At 35.7% G+C, this 21,604-nt stretch overlaps 1 protein-coding gene across 3 annotated transcripts in view; it reads right to left on the reverse strand.

Annotated features, from left to right (window-relative positions):
* Positions 1 to 975: 975 nt before the first annotated feature.
* The window catches only part of LOC106669064 (GTPase-activating Rap/Ran-GAP domain-like protein 3), a 423,385-nt gene continuing 402,756 nt past the window's right edge, over positions 976 to 21,604 (reverse strand). For 2 of the 3 annotated variants that reach the window (XM_024224835.1, XM_024224836.1), the window contains exons 10-22: positions 21,258 to 21,356; positions 18,303 to 18,406; positions 10,334 to 10,445; positions 10,113 to 10,265; positions 9,940 to 10,058; positions 6,122 to 6,416; positions 5,804 to 6,069; positions 5,636 to 5,749; positions 5,048 to 5,291; positions 4,892 to 4,975; positions 1,731 to 1,849; positions 1,543 to 1,660; positions 977 to 1,481 (exon numbers count right to left, since the gene is read on the reverse strand). In XM_024224835.1, the coding sequence (XP_024080603.1) occupies positions 1,237 to 1,481; positions 1,543 to 1,660; positions 1,731 to 1,849; positions 4,892 to 4,975; positions 5,048 to 5,291; positions 5,636 to 5,749; positions 5,804 to 6,069; positions 6,122 to 6,416; positions 9,940 to 10,058; positions 10,113 to 10,265; positions 10,334 to 10,445; positions 18,303 to 18,406; positions 21,258 to 21,356 (2,072 nt within the window). In that variant the 3' untranslated portion in view covers positions 977 to 1,236. Of the gene's footprint in view, positions 1,482 to 1,542; positions 1,661 to 1,730; positions 1,850 to 4,891; positions 4,976 to 5,047; positions 5,292 to 5,635; positions 5,750 to 5,803; positions 6,070 to 6,121; positions 6,417 to 9,939; positions 10,059 to 10,112; positions 10,266 to 10,333; positions 10,446 to 18,302; positions 18,407 to 21,257; positions 21,357 to 21,604 lie in introns of all 3 variants that reach the window. The other variant, XM_014398322.2, reaches the window with a different exon arrangement.

A 21,604-nucleotide genomic window follows, 5' to 3' on the forward strand; every position in this document is an offset into this window, starting at 1 on the left:
TATACAAAAAATAATATCGTTTTATTATAAATGTTTATTTAATCATACTATTTGTTTATTTTATCATTTTCTTACTTTGTTTTTGTATGAAAAGAAAGACTATGTAGTTTCTTTTCGCCGTTAGAATAATGCATAAACGAGCAGGCTGAAAATAATATTAAGTACATAATAAAAAAAAAAAGTATATATATAGAGTTATCTTTTTACCTGCTCTGTATTATTTCTCTCTCAATTGAGTAGGACAATGTAAAAAAAAATTAGTTTCAATATAATTCTCTTTATGTTTACTAATTACTTATGAGGGCATGACTTTATGAGTTTTTTTCCAGTCATCCGAGTCCAAGAAAATTCAAAGGGCAAATTTTGTAAATGGCACTTCCTAGGACACAGGAGCATATAATGGACTCATAGTTAGAACTGTCGAGTGCCAAGATCTAACCAACTAAGTATTAAGAAATGACAACTTACAAGAAATGAGAAGATCAAGTATGAGGAACAACAAATCATGATATATTTGAAATGAGAAGACTAGAAGGAAAAGCTAGACCAAAACCAGCTATGATAAACCTTTTATGGGACCTAATGCAAGTCAAAATCAATTATAATTTTATAATATAACTGACCCAAAGATTTTTATGTAAGAAAAATCCATCGAAACTAATTTATCACATTGTGCATTATTAATAGCAGTTTTGAATTTTAATTCACAAAGAGTTTACACCACCAAAACCAATAATGTTTAGTCATGATTTATAAAACTGTTCAGTTTTCATTATTTACTAACATCGACTACTACAAGTACAATAGATTTCATCACAGAAGTAATAAAACATAATATTTTTGTATGAAACATTTTTTAAAATATACATCATTAATTAGAAAAATAGGAGAACTAAGTTTCTTTTAAAAGTATTCTATATTTTTTCTAACTAATTTACTATTATTTTCATATTTTTAGAAAAATAATTAGACAAAAGAATGAAATTAATAATATATATCACATTTTTAATGAGTTGTGAATAAATGCAGAAGATACACGAAGAAATTAATGATTTTTTTTATCCAATTAACAAACTGGAAAAAACATTGAGGGTCTCCATATAATTTGCCTTATGCTCATAGTTTTCCACTGAGGGGGTCAAGTTCAAGGGTGTCGTAGGTTAAGTCCGGCGAACGACAGCAACTGAACGTCTTCAATCAGGAAACAGAACCCAACATTAGCTTTGACTCCTTCTCTCATTTGGGCTGCTGGAGAAATGACTGTGGTGTCGGCGAAGACGAACAACTCCTGCTGATGCCCCGGGGCGGCTCTGCCAGCAGACGGGATCCGGGTGACAGGCTGGAACTGGAACTTTCACCGGTGCCAGGTTGGGGTTCAGGGCTTGGCGTCGGACAACGACGCTCACATGCGGCCACTATACCGCTCAGAGCATGCAATGGTATTCTGTACAGTCTGAACGGGCGTGCTTCCGGTGATATTGCTGCATTAAAAAAAGAAAATCATACAACATTCAAAATATCCTTCAAGATAATTGGACTTACAGTGTGGAGAAGATGGTGGCGACAGGCTATTGTCTCGTTCGGTCTTCATATCCATGTGAAGTCTTTCGGGTTTGCTTTGAAAAAATTCAGGAGCTGTTGTAGCAAAAAAGATGTCGTTCTAAAATAATTTTCAATTTAACGACAAAAGTTAAGTTTCATAATTAAATATTCAACTGATTTGTACAGACCTTTGATGTTATAAGTCTTAATTTAGGCATGGCCATGGTTTGAACCAGGTTCCCATTGATAATTAGCCTTATTTCCATTGAATCTGAAGTAAAGGCCAACACATATGGAAATGCGCACACTACAAAACAACACATTTTCTAACTGTACAAAAAAAGAGATAATAATAATATTCAAGCATTGGGTACATATAAAAACCTTTAAAAAAACTAAGGCATATCTGCTTTAGATTGGCTTTTCAAGTTTAAACAAATTAACTTTGAGTTTCTTGAGACATTGTAAAAATTTGAGCACCTAATATTAAACCTTTTCTAAAAGGAAGAATTTCAAAATTTTCATTTTGGTTACTGACTATCTCACTGTTCATCAAAATTATAACGTACTTCCCAAATACATGAAATTCAGTTAAAACATAGGTTTTTATGCAGGAAGTAAAAGAAAAATACTGCTTAACTGAAAATCTATGAAGAACTTTTAGTTGGTGGCATAGGAGGAAAGAGATAAACTATCAGTGAATTGCATTATAAAATGAATATTTGAGCATTTCAGACAAGGCTAGAATTCGTGATAATTCCCCACATCAGGCATACTCATTGGAACTGAACTATTTTTCTCTATACTAAAGGGTCACTATCTTTGGGGATGAACATGCCAAAATTACACCTCACAACCTTTGGATGGGTAGTAATGGGCACGGTTTGCAACATTCTAAAGAGGAGGTAATACAAGTTGTAATTGTAGCATCCTGTAGTCAAAGTGATGGAGAGAGAGGTTAAAAGGTACTTGAAAGCATACATAAATGGCGCGCAAATGACTCGGCATTATTAGGCAAAATTCCTACGACAAAGACAGAAAATAAATTTGCACGCGCCCGATTTGTGACGTTCACCGTACCCCTCTATCAACATCCCCTATCTTCTCAAAATCCACCAATCACTACACGCTTCCCTCCGTTTTCCTCAAAAATTCGTCATTTCCAGCCTTTTTGGCTCTCTTCTCCGCCAGCTCTCGGAATGTGCACATCTCCTATCGCCCTGTCATCTCCCCTAAGTGTTGCACAATAGTAATTAACCACCGTGTATGATCGCCGTTTCTTAAAGTTTCATCGCCACGCGAATCTTCACGGATCCCCCTTCATATCGCCATACGATCTTCAACTCCGCATATATCTCATCTCCGGACCGCATGGTCCCAAACCTATCATCATCATTTTCCCTTAATATCTCATATCCCATTATTCATCTACCATCATATCATAACCCCACGAACGAATCATCCATCATTATCCCCGGAAGACTCCATCATCATCACTATCACTGACATCGCCACCTGGATTTCATCATCCATCATCATCATCATCGACGCTGCTGGAACCAGGAAAGTGCACTGGCCTAGTCATCGCCGAACAACGCACGATATCGCATTCAGAGACATTCACCGCTTTCCGGCCTTCATCGCCTTCAGAGGTATTCATCGCATTCAGGTCTCCAATACTATCATCGTCCATCTTGTAAACCATAGAAATTTCATTACACAGTGAATCCTTCAATTACTCCTTTCGTTCATTTATTCCTTTATTTAATTCTTTCTAAACTAACACCTCTTAATCAATAGGAAATCTTCCATTCCCGTTGATGCCGAAAAAATCTTCGTATTAATTATATCTCCTATATTCGATGGTGTTCGTTGGTGCCATTTTGTATTTGGTTGCTGGCGAATATGTACCAAATGAAGAGGAAGTTTCAGTCAAAACTTGCCATCTGGTAAAATTCAGAACAACCTTTAAAAAATCCATAGTTTCTGTGGTGCATGAGAAAAAGCATATGGAGCCGTTCTATTTCAGAACTATTACACAGGAATATATATATGTATATATACTTCTTGACAGCTCATATCAAAATCGCGTTTAGTGACTGGGAGTTTTGTTAGCCCTGAAAAGGGCCGGTATAGATTCGTAGCGTCGAGACGATGGGTCGAGGCCGGGACCGTGTATGTGTGTGTGTGTGTGTGTGTGTGTGTGTGTGTGTGTGTGTGTGTGTGCCGTTGGTGGTCTGTGACCAAGTGTACCGTTGGCTAAGGTGTGGGGGCGGTGAGTCGGTTGTTTCCTCAGTGGCTGAAGGGACTCAAGTGCAGCAATTAGCCAAGTGCAGCAGTTGGCGTTTTTAGCCAAGTCGGCTGTGTTGAGAAGACGAGAATCAGGCTAATGCTGAGAGTACCCTTGCTTCGTCGTTGTCGATGTCGATGACGGTGTTCCATTAGTGACAGGTGAGACCTCGTCGGGTTGACGAGTCTGGTTTCATTAGGGTAGTGCCCTTGCTTATATTCGGAAGAACTCTACTCTGATTGGCTGCAGAGTGGTGGGCGAAAACACTCCATAAACGGTAGTGGCATCTAGTTGTGGTAACTATATGTGGCCACCACATCGACCATATCTCCTTTAATGAAAATTAGTCTTTTCAGGCTAGAATTAATTATGTGGAAAGCTTCTATTGGCCACACTGGTGTGCATGGTTCAAACGTCTTTACAGATGAATCTCGAGCACCAATTCCTGTGGTCAGATTCTACAATATTACTCAACAGAGCAGCGTCACAGTTAAATTGCCTTGTCATTTTGAGGGTACACAGAACTCCGGGAGAAACAGACTGATTATTCATGAGGAATCGCACTGAACTGGCTGCTCGAACCTTCATTAAAATTCATGAAAAACTGTTATCTAAAACTCACTAAAAGCGTCTTATTTGATGAGTTATCGAGTGGCACAGGCAGGTAAAGCACATGCCATTGTCGGAACCCTCATCAAACCGTGTGTTGGCGATATCTTGCATGCATGACGAAATAGCATTTGTGTTCGGTCCAATATTTTAATCAAAGGATGATGATTACATTTTCCCCACACATCGCTGAGAGATTCTTGCTAATGCAGGATAATGCCATGTTATTTGTACGAGGACACACCTTCTCACGTAAAACAATGGCACACATGGACGACATGAAGATGGCCCAGGTGAACACCCATCATGCTAAAGATTCCTCGGCATTAATAGCTAGATTATTGTTTATCTAAGTATTTTAGAATATATAGTATTGAATGTAAGATTTTATTCTGTTAATAAAATGAGGGAATGCTAAAACCAATAGGTTATGTAAACAGTATGTTTTACCAATTGCAGTAGGAATTGAGTTCCAATGAAAGTCGAAATCCGTGTTGGATGTGTTGTCGGATAACTTTTGAAAATGACACGTATCTGAAAGAGAGAATAATATCAGCAATTTAGATGCAATACCTTGCTTATGAAATCATAATTTAAATTATTTACTGTTGTAACAAAGGAGTAGTTCTGGCTCTTCGTCTTCGTACAGGTCGACTGCTGCGATCAGGTGTGCCTTTGTGCCCTCGGCGATGCTGAATAGCTTGTTGACTTCTCCGCTCCGTTCGTTGACAATGTCAAACATGTTTTTGTAGCCGATGCATATGGTATTATCAGCGATCCCTCCTGCTGATGCCGCCACCGAAGAATCCACGAGGGTCATGAGCGTGGGTGATTCCGGTATAGAAATTTCCTGTGGAAATCCAAGCAAACTTTCATGATGCATTTGCAACCAAACACTTAACCTATAAATTATGAATTTTTTTTTTACAAAGAACATTTTTAAGTTTAAATGTAAGTTAATTCAAGTAGGATGGTGATACAGTAACAATTTCAAGAACAGAATTTTACACAGCAAATTGTTGATGAATTAGTGAATGTGAATCAAATATTTATTATTTTAATACCAACGTTTACCAACAAGGTCAGTGTGTGTATAAAAATGCCAACCAAGGGAAGATCCTCGTGTCATATTTTGACACAATGAACAATTGGGCCAAAACTATAGCTACGATTAATAAAGTAGTTATATATTACCCTTAAACACTGAAATCCGTCTACTGTGTCAGTGTCGCTGGCTGGACACCATGCTGTCCAGGCAGCTGAATGCCTCCACTGCATGACTAGAAGTTTCTTTCCCAGGCTCACCACCTGTGTATCAACATTTGTAGAGGTTGTTTAAATTTCTAACTTAATTAGCATTACCATTCTCAGATGTGAACCACCAGGACGACTCACAGCGTACATGGTGGACCCTTTTGTCCGATCGAGTTTGTGTTCCTTAAGGTCCGGCCTCGAGTAAACCCTGGGCTCGGCTTGGCAGTCCGAGTCAAAATCCGACAACCTGAAAACGTGGATTTTGCTGTCTCTCCCTTTATCGGCTCGGAAGAGTAGGATCCCATGAGCTTCGACAACGTTGAGCTGTTTGATGACGACCGATTTGTCGAAAATTTGTTTATGGGACAACCCATCTGCAAATAATGAAAGTTAGATTGATATTAATATTCAAAACGTCATGCAAACCTTCGACTAGAAAGACCCCTGTCTCCGTCGACACGACCAACTTCGACTCGCCCCAGGAATCCCCACAGATGATTTCGTGACTGAAGTCAGGGTAGAAGCAGTGAGGCTCCCATGGGGCTCGCTTGTACAGACCGGTTGTCGCCAACGAGGTTGGTGCGTCCCCTTTCACTATAGTTTCCAGTTTCAGCGCCTGGCCAATTCTAACGAACTCCACTTGCCTCGCTTCTTCCTTTCTCCTTGAACCCCTGGGAGGATCCGGGAGAACGTCGCTGAACGCCCTTCGGTTAAGCATAGTCTGGAAATATATTCATGAATTACTATTACAATATAAAGGGGGCCGCGGTAGCCGAGTGGTTAAGGCTTCAAACTCTCGGCTATTAGAACCCGCGGTCGTGGGTTCGATCCCCACCGTCGCCTTTGGACTTTTTTCTGACTCCTAAGGGGACCGGTGGCCGCAATTGAAAAAAAAAATTGACACGGCACTCATCAATGGAAGGAGTGGGATCAGATTTCAGTGACCCTAAATTTGGTCCCAACTAATTTCAAACATGAGTTTCTTCGATGGAAGAACATCGGCACACCGGAGGCTCAAATTCATACTCGTGTTGCGAGCCCCCAAAAATGGAGCTAGGGATAAAGTACAAGAAGCTGAACATCTGCAGTGCTCTGTGGGAACTCTTCCTGGTATCCAATGTCAAAAAAAATTACTGTATAAAAGGTTCAATAATCAAGTTTGGGTCACATGCCTCATGCAAACTATCTTTTACGATTTTATGATTTTTTTCCACCATCTAGCAGCATAGTACTCTTGCGTGTCCTTTTAAATAGTCTTTGCATTACACACTGGAGGTACTGCAGCAAAAAGATTTAAATGGTCAAAGACAACTTCCTCTTGCCAATGCAGCTGGCAATGTGATGGCTATCAAAGATCCCCATCCTGAATAAATGCTTTTGAAGGTAGTCGAGCTCAGTGGCCACCCTGAGGCAAGTACCTACATCTCTAGATCACCAACTGCATTGTATATCCGGCAGAGAGGGAAAGTCTGTGCTACGGCCTTGGGCCTGCAAACTTCTAATAATCTTAATTAATTAATCTTTGTACTGGGTTAAGAAGTAGTGGTTGATCTGATTAGATCAACTACACATGCTTCTTGGATAGATTATTGACTTATTATCAAGCAGGCGGCAATGACCAGAATGGCCTCGGTTTCCGTTAGTGTTGAAAACACTTATTAAACATTTTACCTCTTCAGAGACTATGATCAGATTGTTGGTTATAGCTAAAACAACAGCATTTCAGTGTGACTGGATACAGTCAATATTCCAGGTTTTGTAGGTAACATCACGATTTACTTCCCACCATATGACTGCTAATCGCTTAAGCATGTTCAGTTTTTTTTGCATTTCGAGACTAATGCATCAACGTGATTCTTCCATCCTGTTTTATTACCTAGTGTCACACCTTGATTGATTGCTGAATATGTGCTGGGCAGAATATTTTCCTTTTGTTTAAGGACAATATCAAGTTTTTACGGGCAGAGTAAACATTTGATACTCTGCCATTTGATGATTAATTTCTAATTTATTGTCCTTAACCTCTGGCTTTAACCATTTTAACCCACATTGTAGCTTTCCCGCTCAGCTCCCACATCATTAAGAATAGCATAACACTTCACCCAAAACAATGTAACAATGTAACACCACAAGAATAGCACTACACTTTATACCTTGAAGATGACCAGAATAAATGTCGAAACAACTTGAGAATAACATTAAAACGAGTTGGCCTGAGGATCGGATCCTGTTTAAAGAAGGAGATTGCAGTTTTTTACAATGCATATTAATCTAGTTAATTAGTGAAACTGCTTGTCGTTTTGGTTGATGTGAACATGCGTTAAATTTAATCATGTTTTAGCATGTCTTAAACATACAACATAATAAGTAGTCTTGATAAAAGAAGAGTTACATCTTTTTTTTATATTGGAACATAATTAACAGGACCTCCAAGAGGTTTGGTTTAACCATTGAAATACTATCAAAAGACCAAGAATTATTAAAATGGAAACGGTTGAGGGGAACAGGTTATAAGACGTTCCTTGTTCGCAAAGACGGGGTAAATTATAAATTTAAGTTAGCAGGCGGTCTGAATAGATATGAATCTAGGTCATTCTACAATACCGAAATAACTACTTAATTTTTGGTTTAGATCTGATTTCAAGAAATATGGAGCTAATAGTTAAATTATTAATTAATTAAATTAATTTTAACAATTCTGTTTTATTCGTCTATAAAGAAAAAACAGAACAATGAACATGACATCTTCCCATAGCACAGAGCTAATAATAGGCATCACTGTTTAGCAGTGAGTCTGGCATCTGGGATTTGGGAAAGTCCGCAGAAAGAAAAACATTCGATTCGCCTCAAAGAAGATTAACGTTTCACAGTTTCGAAACAACAATAAACATTTTAAAATAGATTTTTGGAAAAGCGAGTCAAGAAATGGGGGCCTTTTTTTTAAAAGATAGTTCCTACTCACAGTAAGTTGTTTTCCAACGATCCGGATTTCGAGCTTTTAGCTCGTCATCAGATTGAAGGATTTCTACAACCACATCTCTCGAGATGAATTGCAAAAGTGAACCCGCCGATACCCCCGCCAACGCGACGTTCCAATGAGAAATTGGTTTTTAAAGCCGCTCAATTTTAAACGTGCGAAAAACGGGAATTATAACACAAGTAAATATTATATTAGTAAATACTGTAAGAAATTAATTATAAATTAGTGATTAAAGATAAAAGATAAAAATTAAATTAGAATAATACCTTAATAAAAGATTAGTAAATTATGGTAAAATTAATGAAAATTAGATTAATTAATTTAATTATTTGAACGCTTAATATCATTTCTGTACATGTTTAAAATGGGAGGTAGATCAAAATTTATTATATTAATGCATTTATTTCCATGTACAATTTTACCAATATCACAATCATTACAATTAAGTTGGTAAACCCCGCTTTTTGCTAATTTGTCTGCCTTGTCTTCAGGTTTTGAGAGGATGTTTTTAAGTGAAGACGTAAAAGAAGTTTTTGCCAAGACAACTTGGCAAAAAGCGGGGTTTACCAACTTAATTGAATTGATTGTGATATTAAAGCGGTAGAGAAATAAAAACGAGAGTAAAAGAACACACTTGGCTAATTGGAACAAATTTTCGGAATTTAAGGACCATCTAAAAGAAACAAAGTATAATTTCAATTCAAATTTAAATACAATAGTGTTACATAGTTTAAACAAAGGGAGAGAACTTGATTAGTTTGAGAAATTTGAAATTAAAAATGTAAAATTGAACATGGAGTTAAGTGTATTAATAATATAATAGATTTTGATCTACCTCCTATTTTAAGTACGTACATAAATAATATTAAACGTCCAAATAATTAAATTAATCATTTTAATTGTTATTATTTGTATAATAATTTAATAATATTAAGTATTTACTATTGTAATATTTATTTGTGTTATAATTCCCGTTTTTCGCACGTTTAAAATTGAGCGGCTTTAAAACCCAGCTGCTAATTGGAACGTCCTGTTGGCGGGGGAATCGGCGGGTTGACTTTTACAATTCATGTCGAGAGAGGTGGTTGTAAAAATTCTTCAACCTGATGATGAGCTAAGGGGCTCGAAATTCGGATCGTTGGAAAACAACTTACTGTGAGTAGGAACTATCTTTTTAAAAAAAGGATTGAATACCGCACTCACTCCATCATTCATAATTTCTAGAAATGGGGGCTTTCATGAGTATGCAAACATTTGTACTAACCGCTCTACTGGCATCCCCCATCTGCTCGGCGCAAAGATCTTTGATCAGCATGTCCAACGTTCTCTCCCTTTTCTGAGCAAATATAGGCGTATTGAAGGTCGCCTTTTCTCCGTTGATCACTGAAAAATGAAATAATTATCATTGTTTCTAGGCCTTTGTTTATTCAATCTTACGTTTAACGAGAAGAAATTCTCGAAATTCGCTCGGGTCTTTGAAGACGGAGGGGCATGGCAGTGATGGGCCGAAAAGCGGCACAGACTCCTCCGAGTACACGACCAGTCTGTATGAGGAGTTTTCGGCGCAGTAGCTAACAACGGCAAACACGTCTATTTTTATGAAATTAAGAAAAATACACTTTTTTATGACAAATTAGTTGTAATAAGTAGAAGGATACGAGTGAAGTGAGATTTGATGCAAGACGGATTGAAGTTGACCATCTCCGACGGTCCACCTTCCACAAATACAATGTTAACTATATCATTGCCTATGTGACGTTTTCTTTCGACCTAAAAAATATCAGTGTTAAGTCAAGAATATATTCAAGAATAATTTTATTTATGAAAACGGTCATTGCAAATTGATTTTTATTCCTAGATTTCACACCATCTGCACAGTGTCATATATAATGATATTAATATGCCCTCGTAAATTTGTATTATCATATTATCGGCATTGAAAGAAACATTATTTAGCATATACAGGGTGATTCACAAATAGCAGGCCTTAAAGGTAAGTTGAAGGTAATCGACTAGGTTTCGTGGTCCGATTGACCAAATAAATTATTTTCAATTAATTAATCTTTAAGTAAGGTATTGGTTGAGATAAAATGGCAAAAAGTAGGGAAAATTCAAAAGGTGTGGTTGAGATGGGAAGTTAGTGTCCGAGTGGATCGAGGTCATGATAGCTCAAGTGGTAGAGCAGCGGCGTATTTAGCCGAAGGTCGTGAGTTCGAATCCCGTTCGTTACATTGAATTTTTTTATCTCAACCAATACCGTACTTAAAGATTAATTAATTGAAGATAATAATAGACGTGACTGTTCTGGTACGAGTATCTGGGATTTAAAAAGTTCGCGACACATACCTCAAGACGACATACACAAACCAAGTTCTTGTTCCATTTTATTTTAACTGAAAGCACGCAAATATTTATAAATTTGAAAATAGGAAAATTGAGATAAATTTTAATTTCGTTAAAGGAATTTTAATTTTTAAATAAAAGTGTGCCAATTTTGTCAAAAACTTCACTGATGTTTCTCAACGGTTTGGTTTACCACGATATCAATGCTACAACCTCCAAGATTTCTTTCATTTTTAGTGTCCATTGCTTTTCATGTTTTGGTGGATAAGAAAGCAACTGATTCGACAGGTATTATGCGTGAGAAAAACATGGCTCTTAAGTCTCTCCAATTTATTAAATGAACATGGTGGAAAAATTATTAAACTATTAATTAAACAGTTTAAAAACTATTGGGTTGTCCGGAAAATAATGCAGGATTTTGGTATTAAACAAAAAAAAAAGAAACTAGTTACTTTAAAGCAATGTTCTTTAATCAAAATAATTTCCCATACTCTCAATACATTTCTCCCAACGTGTTGGTAACTTATTAATTCCGTCTGAGTAGAATTCAGAATTTTTAGAATTGATAAAGTCAATAAATGCATTTTCCAGTTCCGTTTGATTTTTGAATATTATGTGTTGTAAGTAGTGGTCCAGGTGTCTAAAAAAATGGTAGTCAGTAGGCGAGAGGTCCGGAGAGTAGGGTGGGTGAGGCAAAGTTTCATAGCCAAGCTCCAATAATTTTTGTGACGTTACACGTGACACATGTGGTCGAGCGTTGTCATGCAACAAAATGGGCCCTTTCCGATTGACCAAAGAGGGCTTCATTACTGCCAATTTCTGATGCATGGTATTAATTTGGTTACAGTATGATTCAGCATTGATGGTTTCGCCAGGATTTAAGAAGCTGTAGTGTATTAAACCAAATGAAGCCCACCATACCGTAACCATTACCTTTTTTTGATGAGTTGGGGGCTTTGGAAAATGTATTGGAGCTTCTCCTTTGTCGAGCCACTGTCCAGAACGTCTAGTGTTATCGTAGAGAATCCACTTTTCGTCACATGTAACAATTCTGGCCAGAAATGGGTCATTTTTGTTTCGACAAAGAAGTGATGCACAAACATCAAAGCGCTGATTTTTTTGGCGATCGTTTAATGAGTGTGGAACCCAATTTTCGAGTTTTTTCACTTTTCCAATCGCCTTGAGGTGGTCAGCGACGGTCGTTTTACTGACTTTGAGTTGCTCTGCAAGTTCTCGAACAGTTGTTTTGGGGTTTTCTTCCACCACTGATCGCAGAACATCATCATTAAGAGAGGAAGGCCTTCCACGACCTTCTTCATCTTCAAGGCTGAAATCTCCCTCCCGAAATTTTTTAAACCACCTTTGCACAGTGCACTCATTAACACAACCCTCGCCCCAGACTTGGTTAATGTTTCTAGCCGTTTGGGCTCCGCTTCGGCCGAGTTTAAACTCGTAAAAGAAAATCGTACGAAATTCTCGCTTTGACATTATAAGGATGACTGAATTATTTCCAAGTAGCGGAATGCTACAGAGGTAAACAAACAATATCATTTGGAAGAGGATTAATAAGTGTTGACATTCATACAAATGAGTAATCCTGTAAACGTAAACAGAATATTTTATATAGATTTTTTTTAATGAAAACTTAAAATCCTGCATTATTTTCCGGACAACCCAATATTTTGTTAACTATAATAAAAATTAGTTGCGCTCTTGTTGGAGAGATACCATAACCTGGAGCGTCTCAGCAATGCATGGTTCTTATCTGGGTATCCGGATACTGAACAAAAAGACAGAAGGCAGCAGTCCGGGCGTCCAAGCTCCGAACTTAACACTAAAAATGCCAAGACAACATTTTTAAAAGAAAGTGGCAGCATCGGTTAGATAGATAGATAGATAGATGTAATATTTCATGGTATGGTATACAGCGCCCTTTAAGAGCTATTGTATCCCCTGTGCTCTGCCTAAAGCACATCGGTGAGTCCTATTTCATCAAGAAACTTGATTAATAGGCCCGGTTTCAGTGGTTGTAGTTCTTCTATGGTCACATTGTACATCCCAAAACACTTCCTCCTGCGGGCTAGTGTAGGTCCGCAGTTTGTTAGTAAGTGTGTTGGTGTCTCTTCTGCTTCTTTGCAGAATCTACATGTGCCATCTTGGATTATTCCAATTTTCTTTAGATGTCCATTTAATCTACAGTGTCCTGTCAGGAATCCTGTTAGGATTCGCAGTCTGTTCCTGCTTCCTTTGACACATTCTGTGATTTCTTTCTTGCCAAAGTTGGTTAGAAAATTCTTGGATTGTCTGTGTCCAATAAGTGAGTTCCAAAGTTCGCTCATTTTCTTTTTATCCTTCTGTCTGAGGTATTCGTTGATAGTGTGTGTTCCTATTCCACAGAAGGGTTCAGGTCCTATTAGCGGTGTGGCAGCCCCTTTTCTTGCCAGGGTGTCCGCTTCCTCATTACCTTCTACTCCCATGTGTCCTGGGACCCAGCAGAGGCTGACTTTATTCTGCGAGCCTAATGTATTTAATTTGGTTTTGCAGTTCAGCACCATCCTTGAACTAATGGTATTTGAGCTTAGTGCTTTGATGGCTGCTTGGCTATCTGACATGATAGCTATATTCTTGTTTTTGTATCCTTTATTTAGATTGAATTGGATACATCTTTCAATTGCATGAATTTCTGCTTGGAAGATACTGGTGTGCTTTCCCATGGGTTCTGAGTATTTGGTTCCGGGTTGGCCGGATCGGTAGAGAAGCCTACATACCAAGAGGTGGCCCTTGAATGATCTATTTCTTAGAAGAAACCTCACCCGATTAAGGATAGGAGATACGAGGTTGACACACAAGCTCTTTTGGACCAAAGCCTGCGTATATATCCGGCTTACAGGGAAAGGTTGCTCGATCCACCTAATTGAAAGGACGATTCTTTGCCTCCATATAGAAAGCGCGTAGGAATGTCATCCGATATGTGAGAACGGCAGCGAGTATTTGGGTCCTCTGATCCGGTCTTTGAATAAAATAGAATTGTTTTACTGTTTATACTACGGACAATTTTGTGACCCTAGCGTATGCTAAAAAGTGAATGTATTTATTAGCGTGAATGTAGCGTGAAAGGGCCAGTGGCGGAACATTGGGTTCCATCGACCTTCTATTATTTGCAAAGGGCACTCCACCACACGTACAAATGGAATGGTATATAAATAAGAAAGCGTTTTTGAATAGTGATTTGTTGCTTGCCCTTGGAATGCAACCTCGTCGGCTGGACGGATGAGAACGATATTTGATCTCGGACTGCCAAAATAAAAAATGGGTATAGGATCTTCTTTAGATGGAGCAAATCACCACTATTTAAGATCTTGCGAGTATTTTTACAAGCTTTATTCGTGTATCCCATATATTTTCCAAATCGCCCCATATTTAGACCTGCCAAAAAGTCATTGTAAAGTACAAAAGCTGGCATTGTCGGTGGACTGCGAAAAATGACAAAATGGCTCAACTCCATATACAAATTATTCAGAAATCGTGAAATCGTGAGATGCGGTCCGTGTGATGTAGGTTTCAGAAAAACATTTTCTTTATCGTGCCAACGTTTCGATCTTTTATTGAGATCATCTTCAGGGCTCAAAGTGTTTGTCTTCTGTGTAATTGTGCCATTCTTGTGTGTCGTGTTGAGAGTGCCCACTTTGAGCCATGAAGATGATCTCAATAAATATCGAAACGTTGCCACGATAAAAAAATGTTTTTCTGAAACCTACATCACACCAGACCGCATCTCACGATTTCTGAATAATTATCGATTAACGGTCACTAATCACCACACATCCATATACAAATGAGCTTATTTAAACCAGTAATATTTAAAAATTAGGAATCTAATTACTTAAAAAGTTTATTTACCTAATTCACAATAAGCTAATAATAATACTGTAAGAAATATTTAAATCGGACATGTAGTAAATTAATAGTAAAAATACTTGACGTCTTTGGATTTTTCCCCTTCTATTCTTTGAAGGTGGCAATTTTAATTTTATTTTTGACATAACGTGACATCAAATTACCAAGGGACTTAGAGGTAAAGTCGGGAATGTGACCAAAATCAATATCACCTAATTGTGAAACAAACATCTCTCGAAAAGGCACTTTTAATTTTTTTATCTGCTTTAAAATATGTACTAAAATGCCTATTTTAAATTCATCAATATTCTAATTGAATTATATTAATTGTTTACTATATCCTCTATAAAGTAAAATATGTATATTTAAATATTTCCTTACGTAAATTTAAAAAAAATTATCTTTTATCTCGGTTGCAACACGTTGGAGAAGCCATTTTATTCGGTATGTCATAACCATAATATATTGTAATATGATACGTTTTACGACCTTAACCCACTCATTTGCCAACCATCTAATTGTTTAAATTACTTACAAAACTGTTTAATAAACATTCCATACATATTTTAATGTTTTATATGAAAAAGGAAAATATTAGAAAACGACAAAAACGGAGGGGTCAATCGGAACCGTTTATTGAGCCCTCTGCTGTTTTCACATTACATCAATGATTTAAAAGAATGTTAATTTATGAAAACTTTACATAAATCTTGTTAAATCTAACATATTCGTCTTTAAAAATGGCTGTGGACGACTAGCAAGAAATAAAAGATGATACTTTTAGGGTAGTGAGATAGAAGTGGTAAAACTCTGTAAAAGGATAGGGGAAAACTTTACGCCTACTATGTCTTTACCAAATCATATTCCAGGAAAACTTCCTTAGGTGAAAAGAGGTATAAAGATGCGATGTAGAACTATCTGTCCCAAGTAAGCAAAATATCAGTTGAGGCTCAACTCATTTTTTTAATACGGTACATAGAGCAATAACATGCTATAGTGCTCAAGTCAGGGGGCTTAAAATTTATAATTAAATTAAAAAGTTGTTTTTAAATTTTTTATAAAAGTCTTCTTAGTCTGCCATAAATCGTCTGCTTTTTTTGAAATGATTATGAACCATGCATCTTTAAGGCTTAAAATTGCCTTATAGCTTTATATGCTAAAAGTTGTGAACAAGCCTGAGGAAAGATACTTACAAATTCTGCCAAAACAAATTATTTAAAAAAATTGTACTTATTTTTTTAATTGTACTTATTTTACTTACTAACTTCCCTAAATGTTAGATCAAAAAATTTGTATCAATTGTATTTGTAACAATCTAATTGTTTAATTTACTTAAAAACTGTTTGATGCACAATTCAAATGGTTTATATTAAAAGGACAATATTAGAAAACGACAAAAACGGAAGGGACAAACGGAACGGTTTATTAAGCCCCCTGCTGTTTTCACAATACATAAATGATTTAAGAAAGTGTTAATTTATGAAACGTTCACATAAATCTGGCTAAATCTAAGATAATGGTCTTTAAAAATGGCTGGGGACATTGACGATAATTTTATCTATGAAAATGTGCTATTTTGGAGAATGCCTTAAACTCAATAAAAAAATTAGAAGCAGAGATAAAATTATCGTCAATATCTCCAGCCATTTTTAAAGACATTATTTTAGATTTAGCTAGATTTATGTAAAGTTTTCATAAATTAACATTCTTTTAAATCATTTATGTACTGTGAAAACAGCAGAGGGCTTAATAAACGGTTCCTTTTGACCCCTCCGTTTTTGTCGTTTTCTAATATTTTCCTTTTTCATATAAATCATTAAAATAAATACGAAATGTTTATCAAACAGTTTTTTAAGTATATTAAACAATTAGATTGTTTGAAAATGAGTGGGTTAAGGTCGGAAAATGTATCATATTACAATAGATTATAATTATAACATACCGCATAAAATGGCTTCTCCAACATTGTTGCAACCCAGATAAAAGATTTTTTTGAAATTTACGTAAGGAAATATTTAAGTATACATATTGTACTTTATATAGGATATAGTAAATAATTACTATAATTCAATTAGAAAATTGATCAATTTAAAATAGGCATTTTTAGTACAAATTTTAAGGCGGATAAAAAAATTAAAAGTGTCTCATTCAAGCGATTTTTCTTTCACAATTAGCTGACCGCATCTCACGATTTCATAATAATCATGCTCCAATATGACGAGCTCACAGAGTCATGGCTCTCTATAACTTGCTTCTTCACGCTTCATAGTCGGTTATGTTTTAAAAACCTAATTCCAGATTTGATATCCTCAAAACTAATGGGCCAATAATGTCCAAACATGTTAAGCTTACTTTTATCTAAGAAGTTCACATTTTCCCAGAAGTCAAGACTGGCGTGTTCTCGAGCTCATTTTACCTTTATGTTTTCACTACTTATAAAATTTTTTTAGGCCGTTTGTATCCCACAACGTAGAGTCGATTGTGATAATTTGTGGTTAGTAGTATTTGTCAAAAAAGTAATGACCCGTATGTTTTGAAGATTTGAACTACCCATCCCTAGAAAAAAGTACTGGTCTTAGGAAGCATATAATTCAAAAGCTTATTCAATTGAAGCGGAAAAATTGGCCAACCTCTTTGTCGGTTTATCAAGGTGAGTATTAAAAATTTTCCAAAAACCGTCCAATGTTTAAATTTTAAATGCATGTGCCACCGAAACAGGTATCAGTTGGACTAAAATGGTTCAATATATGATTTAATCTTTAGACAATTTAAAGTAGATTGTAGAAACATCCGATTTTCATGAAAAGTTTAACGAAGAATTTTCTTTTCTTTTGTGCGTGAAAAGTTCGTTTCTCCGGAAAAAATCGTATCTTATTTTGAGTGAGTTAGGAAACCCGTTTTTCCGGCAAAATTCTATTGACAGTTATTAAAATTTATAATTAAATTAAAAAGTTATTTTTAAATTTTTTATAAAAAAAATATTTTTAGCCTACCATCTTATAAATCGTCTCCTTTTTTTGAAATGATCCTTCTTTAGCAACTCATAACTAACCACCCTGTATATAAACGCTTTAATAACACCTTTTTAATTAAATTTAATTCGATCATTACGGTACTTTGCTTTACTAAATTGTTTTTTATCTTTAGAAATAAGACAAGAAAGTATTTTATTCAAATATAAAATCATGAATCGTTAAAGATCGGCTAGATTAGAACATTATCAATTCTAGTAATTAAAATGAAATGTCTTCTTAATGCGCTTTTCACCTTTCCCTTTAAAGAAGATATAAAAATGATATAAAAAGACTAAATCAGCTAAACGAATTTTTTTTTGTCAGTCACGATAAATGTAAGTGTTGTTATCTCTAACAACTTCCCTTTTCTTACCTGTTGTTTATTGTCCTTTGAATAAGGAAGCAACGTTGAAACATGGAACATGATCTCGTGGCCCTCGTAGATCGTGTAGACAGAATATTTTCCAGTCATGTCGCCTGAAATAATTCATTATTAGCCATCATATTCTCAAACCATTTAAATAAATTTTCGTGTCTTTGTTTAAATGTTTTACGCTTTGCGAGGTGAATATATCATTGTCGTTTAATTCATTATTAACATATAAATGGTGCTTCAAAGAGTTTTATTAAATTTATTTATATGTAACTTATAAAATAACAATTTTTATGCTACTTTAAAAAATTAACCCATTCACTTTATAAAAGCATAAATATAGTATATAAAGTATTGGTTGAAATGAAAAAGCTAGTTTCACGAGCGGGATTCGAACCCACGACCTTCGGCTCAATGCACAGCTGCTCTAACCACTTGTGCTATCGTGATTACGATCTACTCTGACACAAAATCCCCATCCCAACCTACAACTTTCGAATTTTCCCTCCTTTTTGCCATTTGTCAAATGTCGTGTAATCAGGATTCGATTCTCGGCGACAAATGAATTAGCCAGGGAGAGCTCTTAGTGAAAATATACTTCGTTTTACGTATTAAATTCATTATATTAAGTGTCTCTGTGACATGATAAAGTTTTGTAGTTGTTGAGCGGACTACAACTGTTGTTTATTGGCGATAAAATAAAGTCATCAACAGAGTACTAGAAGTATCGATATTTTTCATCGGATATTTGTGTAGTATCGATACTTCATACCGGGGAACCCTAGTTAGGACCAAATGTCTGACTTTTTGTGAGACAAACACGTAGATGAAAAGGATGATCCAAAAAGGATCTTTTGGATTCCTTCGATGTAAAACGCTTATTTAATTCAATTTCCCTGAACAAATAATATACCTCATATAAAAACACTGGCAAACCTGGATTTAAATGGATTTAGTGATTCTCAGGATTGGCTGGCTTTTTAAATATGATAACAAAAGTTCATGCAGGTTGATAGTGTGGAGATAGAAATTTTCCCCCATTTCAGCAGATGTGCAAGGAATGAGCCTGGACGCGCGAGCATAGCGTAAGACCCAGTGATTCCCAGTCCCATGTGATAAAGAAATACCAGCCATCAATTGTTACAGGTACAAGAATAAAATGAATTTTTTGTATACTAAAATAGGATATGGAAAAAATGACTATTTGGAGTTCTTGTGATGCGCTCTGGTGTGACGTAGGTTTTAGATAAACATTTTCTTTATCGTGCCAATGTTTCTATGTTTATTGAGATCATCTTCAGGCTCGAAGTGTTTGTTTATAATTGTAATTTCTATCGGCACCTTTTCAACTTACATGAACTTTTCTTATCATATTTAAAAAGCCTGAGAAATCACTAAATCCAATTCCATCCAGGTTGGCCATTGTTGGTATATGAGGTATATTATTTATTCAGGGAAGTGGAATTAAACAAATCAAACACTTTGAGCCCTGAAGATGATCTCAATAAAGATCGAAACGTTGGCACGATAAAGAAAATATTTTTCTAAAACCTACGTCACACCAGACCGCATCTCACGACCTCCGAATAATCATCAAGTGACGGTCACTAAACACCACGCATTTCTACACGAGAAGAACGAAAACACGGAATTCAAAAAGAGCATTCTCAACACAACAGACGAGAATGAAACATCAATATGGAAAAATGTTGAATTTATCGAATGTTGTTCATAGGATTTCGGGTAGCGAATGTCCAATAAAATACATTGGTCAAACAAAACAGAAAATAAAGCATAAAATTTCTGGTCTTGCTTCTAATTGTGGTAACAGATCCAGAAATGGTACTGGACTCTCGAAACATTCACTAATAAGTAGGGTGCATTTTGATTTTTTTAATATTGAAATAACGGAAAAAGAGTCTCGATTACACCAAATAAAAGAGGTTCTACATACTACAATGGAAAGTATAAATTTTAACTATAGAAATATGTACATTGATGAGCATAAAATAAATCGAAAGCTTGACACTAACAATTAGATTTGTTTTTTCATCAAGACCTTACCGATATCCAGATTATTTGTGAATTATCATTGAACCATAAAACTAAAATTAACCATTTAATGTTGAAATGAGTATCGAGGTACGGATGGCAACGATATATCGATATATTTCTACATATATCGAGTATATTTTTATCGATATATTTGACTAGATACTTGAAATATTTATTCGTTCAAATGTATCGATATATTCATTTTTATTTACAAAAAAAAATTAAATTACAAAAACTTGACTATACATTTTTTTAAATTAGTTATCGGATAAATAATTAAAAAAATATCCCGTGTGTCAAAGGGGATTAGAGACTGCCGTCCGGTATGAGACATCGATATATGTATATAATTTTTATTATTATTAAATATATATAGTATATAATTTTAATTGAGCCTAAACCGAGGTCCGGGGGTAAACCTAACTTACCATTCTGCCTTCTGCGTCAGCATCGGCATCTATATTTCCTTTCCTGCGCACAATTTTCAATTACGATTTTATTATGCCACTTTCCCCGGGAAAAAGTCAAAAAGTTTTGTTTGGAAATGCTGAGGAAAAAGATAAGCAAGTGGCAACTTGTAAAACATACTCGAAGGGCTTAAAAACCTTAATTTTTATAACCTAAATCAATTTTATTTTATACCTTTTTTATAACACTTAATAAGAATGATATAATTATTTATGACCATGAGGATGTTTTTACCGTTACTAATATCGTTCGTTTCTTCCAGTTGGGCTAGCTCATATGGATATTATAAAATAGTCGTAATGTATCTAAAATTAAAAATATCGATGGATTTTTCACGATATATCGGTTTTCCGATATATAGATTAAATATTGCCATCCCTAATCGAGTGGATAGTAATTGGGAGTTTCAAAAATTGTTGTATACCGACATACCTTTGACGTCGAGTCCTCCCCTGTACTTATCCCAGCCTTTCAACCTGATCTTGTCTCCCAGAAGGGCTGTGAATCTCTCAAATTCAACACTTCCAGTCTCTGAAATGAAGGATACAGTTTTAGTAATGCGAATAACGTTTCTTTTGTCATTTCAGACAGTTGTCATCGCGTTAATCCTTGAAAAACATGTCTTACAAAATTATTTCACATTTCAAATCCTAGGATTATCGCAATGAGGGTGAACAATAGGTTGGGTTTTCAAGAAAAGGAAATATGAAACATATCTATTGAATAATACTGATAATTTTTTTAATTAATTAATATTTATGAAAGGTATTGTTTGAGAT

The sequence above is a fragment of the Cimex lectularius genome, unplaced genomic scaffold (assembly GCF_000648675.2).
Source record: "Cimex lectularius strain Harlan isolate CLEC.00 unplaced genomic scaffold, Clec_2.1 scaffold53, whole genome shotgun sequence".
NCBI lineage: Eukaryota > Metazoa > Arthropoda > Insecta > Hemiptera > Cimicidae > Cimex > Cimex lectularius.